Source organism: Alosa alosa, chromosome 14 (assembly GCF_017589495.1).
Source record: "Alosa alosa isolate M-15738 ecotype Scorff River chromosome 14, AALO_Geno_1.1, whole genome shotgun sequence".
Taxonomy (NCBI): domain Eukaryota; kingdom Metazoa; phylum Chordata; class Actinopteri; order Clupeiformes; family Clupeidae; genus Alosa; species Alosa alosa.
Window position 1 is genome coordinate 2168768 of NC_063202.1, and position 3722 is coordinate 2172489.

General features: G+C 38.1%; 1 protein-coding gene across 1 annotated transcript in view; it reads right to left on the bottom strand.

The window, feature by feature from the left end:
- Positions 1 to 242: 242 nt before the first annotated feature.
- The window catches only part of ciao2b (cytosolic iron-sulfur assembly component 2B), an 8696-nt gene continuing 5216 nt past the window's right edge, over positions 243 to 3722 (bottom strand). The window contains exons 2-5 of the mRNA XM_048262970.1: positions 2069 to 2148; positions 1207 to 1332; positions 1013 to 1058; positions 243 to 881 (exon numbers count right to left, since the gene is read on the bottom strand). Coding sequence (XP_048118927.1) covers positions 781 to 881; positions 1013 to 1058; positions 1207 to 1332; positions 2069 to 2148 — 353 coding nt within the window. The 3' untranslated portion in view covers positions 243 to 780. The remainder of the gene's footprint in view (positions 882 to 1012; positions 1059 to 1206; positions 1333 to 2068; positions 2149 to 3722) is intronic.

Below are 3722 nucleotides of genomic sequence, written 5' to 3' on the forward strand. Positions count from 1 at the left end.
TTTTGGAATGATTACAGTTTATTTTCCATTATTTCCTACATACTGGACCATTAATAGTTTAATCATGCCTAACCCTAGGAAGAACAGTATAGTGCATTTTCATGCACTATAATAAGAAGCCTAGGAAGAACTGTACAGTGCATTTTCATGCACTGTAATAATAATAATAATAAGAAGAAGCTAGGAGATTTCAAGATAGTGGATTCCATCCACTATGATACAACAAGTACAAAATGCAGACACCTTTTTTCCCTTTAACTTTATTATTGAATTCTTTGGGGGAAGTGCTTTTTCAATATCAAAATATTTGTTTCTAATAAAACAATGCACTATGTGATCACTTGACCCGACCGGATTTCAGTGTAGTTCACCACATTGCCGTGGGTACAGACATATACATAACAGAGTATAATGTTAAAACTGGTGGATACCATTATATTATGGCAGCAGATTAAGTGTAAGAATTTGTGTATACTCCACATATTGTATTTAAGAAAAAGCCCCAACCCATAATACAAGAGATCCTCATTGTGCGTCTACAGCAAACATTCAGTCATTGACCTTCATTTTGGTCACTCTTCAAAGCATAGTCAAACAAACACCAACACTGTAATCAGAGAACCCAGGAATAGCACTGAAGCATATGTTTGATGAGCAGGTTGCACTAACGTGCACCCATGTACTAACTAACCAGACCTCTACATAAACCCTCAACCTTTTGGTTGACACTGTAAGCGACTGCTACAAAATTTAGTCTGTTGCAGACATATGACAGGGCTGTCACACTGTCTTGGAGGTGAGGCATTGGTTCACCACTTCCAGGAGCTGTGCATTCTCCAGAGCTGCAGCCACTCTCTCTTTGTCAGCAAGTTGTTTGTTCACTGCAGACAGCCATGGAAGAGGAGAGGATTTAAATTATTTATCTAATCAATTGGGTTGTAAATAGTTATATAGTTAAATTCAGTCGGAGTTCTGCTTGCATGTAGGAGAGGATACTAAGCACATCAATTACCTGCTTCCTCAGAGGCATGGGTTCCGGGTGTGATGTGCACATCAATCTGTTAAAATAACAAGACATATCTATTAGAAACAAAAATATGCATCATGCAACTTTCGCTCAAAAATAGTATACTGCAGTTTGGATCACTAGAGTAGAACATTCATTCCCCATAGCTTGCAGAAGTCGCTTCCTAAGTGCCTCCTTACCTTAAACCTGTCTGGCAGTGAGCGCAGAAGCTTCACCTTGATGGACAGGCCTATAAGTGTGGCCATACTGCAGTGGGGTATGGTAGGAGTGAACTCCACAGACACAGCATTCTCCTGGTCATTCACCTTTTATAAGATATCAGAATTACTTGCAATAACATTTTCCAGTTCAACAGGGGACATTAAAATATCAGAATAATTATTTAAGCTGCTAATATAAATCACTTATACGCGTGAGTGTGATCTGGAAATCTCCATGACAAAAAGACTGTTAACAAGTTAACAAGTTAACTGCACATTACATATGGCTCCTTTAAATAAAACGCAAAGAAACATCTAAGCATATGAATATGAAAGTGGATCTGACAGACGCTAACTAGTTCGAGCAGAGGGGTCCACATGCATCCATGGCAAAAGTCTAAACAACAGTGCTCACAATAGTCCTTAACCGGTTGATTGCTTGCTCAGATTGCCTTTGCTCTGTATCCTATTTATGTTCCCTACATTGAAACTGGCTTGTATTTCTTTGATTTGTTGTTGTTGTTTTTTCTATCTTTGCCTGGTTTTTCCTCTTTCCTTTCTTGATATTTTAATTGCTCTATCTTTTCAAAACCTGCCTATGAACAAGTGAATTAGCACCTGTGCTAAAACACTCAAACAATGCATCTGGTTTGTCCAATGTAATTGCTATGTCCATATCAAATAAACATTAATAAATAATCCCTAACTAAAATTGGTATTTATTTCTGTTAAAATCAAGGTAAGTCCCAATGTACATGGTAGACATCTTTCACAACAAAGAAATCACCCATCAAGTCTTGGTCCATTTCAATATAGGCCTGAGGGAAAAGTTTCAACTTACCCTGACACGCACTTGCTCCAAAACGTTAAGTTCCTCGAGGCTCAAAGGGTGCTCGGGGTCATTAATATTTCTAATAAGATATGGTTCTACTTAAGGATAATAATAGATGCGACATTTGTGTATTTAGTTTAGCTTACCCAGCGTGATGTCATTTATGATTTTATAAACAAACTAAACAGGTAGCTTATGTTGTCGTCACGTTTACCGCCGTCATGCTATCCGGCAAAAGATTCTTTGGACGCCGCTATTTATGGATTTCCGGCTCCCATTGACTTACATTGAACACATGTAAACAAAACGTCAATTATGTGCTCAAACTAACGCCGCTGACTTATGAAAACCACCATTCCACTTTGATACGAAACTACATAATTGTACAACATTTATACAACAAAAATCACAGAATTTGGATTAAGTAATGTGGAGAAATCTTATGCAAAGTGTCAACCCCTAACAATGTGCCCATTGCCCAAATTTATGATCGACTAATGTCGAATGTCAGAGTAATGACATTGAAAAAGGTACCTTAATGATACACTTTAATTTATAAAGGTACGAAGTATAAAAAGAAAAACACAATTTATCAGATGGATTACCCAAATAATTTGTAACAAAGTACATTTATTCGAGGGCACATCTATTCCCAGAACTATAATGGGTGTTAAATATTCCACAACCACTAGATGGCAGCATGACACAGCACATAAAGTACACCTACGTGTCGCTGCGACCTGAAGGATGGCGTGGTTGAATATCCACTTCTCCTGCACTTCGGGTCTAATAGCGGGTGAATTGTATGACCACCAGATGACGCCATTTCACTGCACCTCGGGCCTAATAGCTGCTGTAACTTCGTTTAAGTATTAAGCCTCGAGGAGCCGACGGTTACACTTGTTTTATGGGCGTTGTTAGCCACGCCGCGCAAGCCGGGTAGGCTACAGAAGAAGCCAATAGGCTACAGTCGCGTGTGTTTGTGGTGATTTATTCCATGTATTAACAAAATAATAATGTAACATTAAAAAAATAGCCTACATAGATAAAAAAAAAAACTAAATAATTACACCAAAAAAGTAAAGAAGCTTTATCATTGATATATAAGCTTACTGAAAATCAAATATAGGCCTAGCCTACAATTGTGTTGCACAGACAATATGTCCTACAGATAATCACAACAGAACATAGGCTAACCTAAGTCATGACGACATGAGGGCTTAAGTCTCATGTTGGCCTATGACTACGTAGTCTAGGCTACCAAGCACGTCTGTGTCTGCGACAGTGAAATAGCTCCAATATTAATTGTGTCGCCAATAAATATATGCTAACATGAATCTCATCAGTCACCTATAGATAAGGGTTAGGCTATAACATATGTAGGCTATAATGTAAAAATAGGGTCATATCATATAATGTTGACTTATTAAGATGGGGGAGAGAGCTGGACATATTACACTGAACTAACTGTTCATTGTTGAAAATCAATCAAAAGTTTGTAGTTGATCCGGATGTCATTGGTCGCAAGGACTGTTAATGGGTGTATCCACAATTGGGACCTTGTTACAAGTTGGTCTTTCAGCTGCTAATGCAATCAGTGGCCGTCAGAAAACATGTTAGACAACTGAGGAATGAGATGCCACACATAAAAGGTACAGTCAAA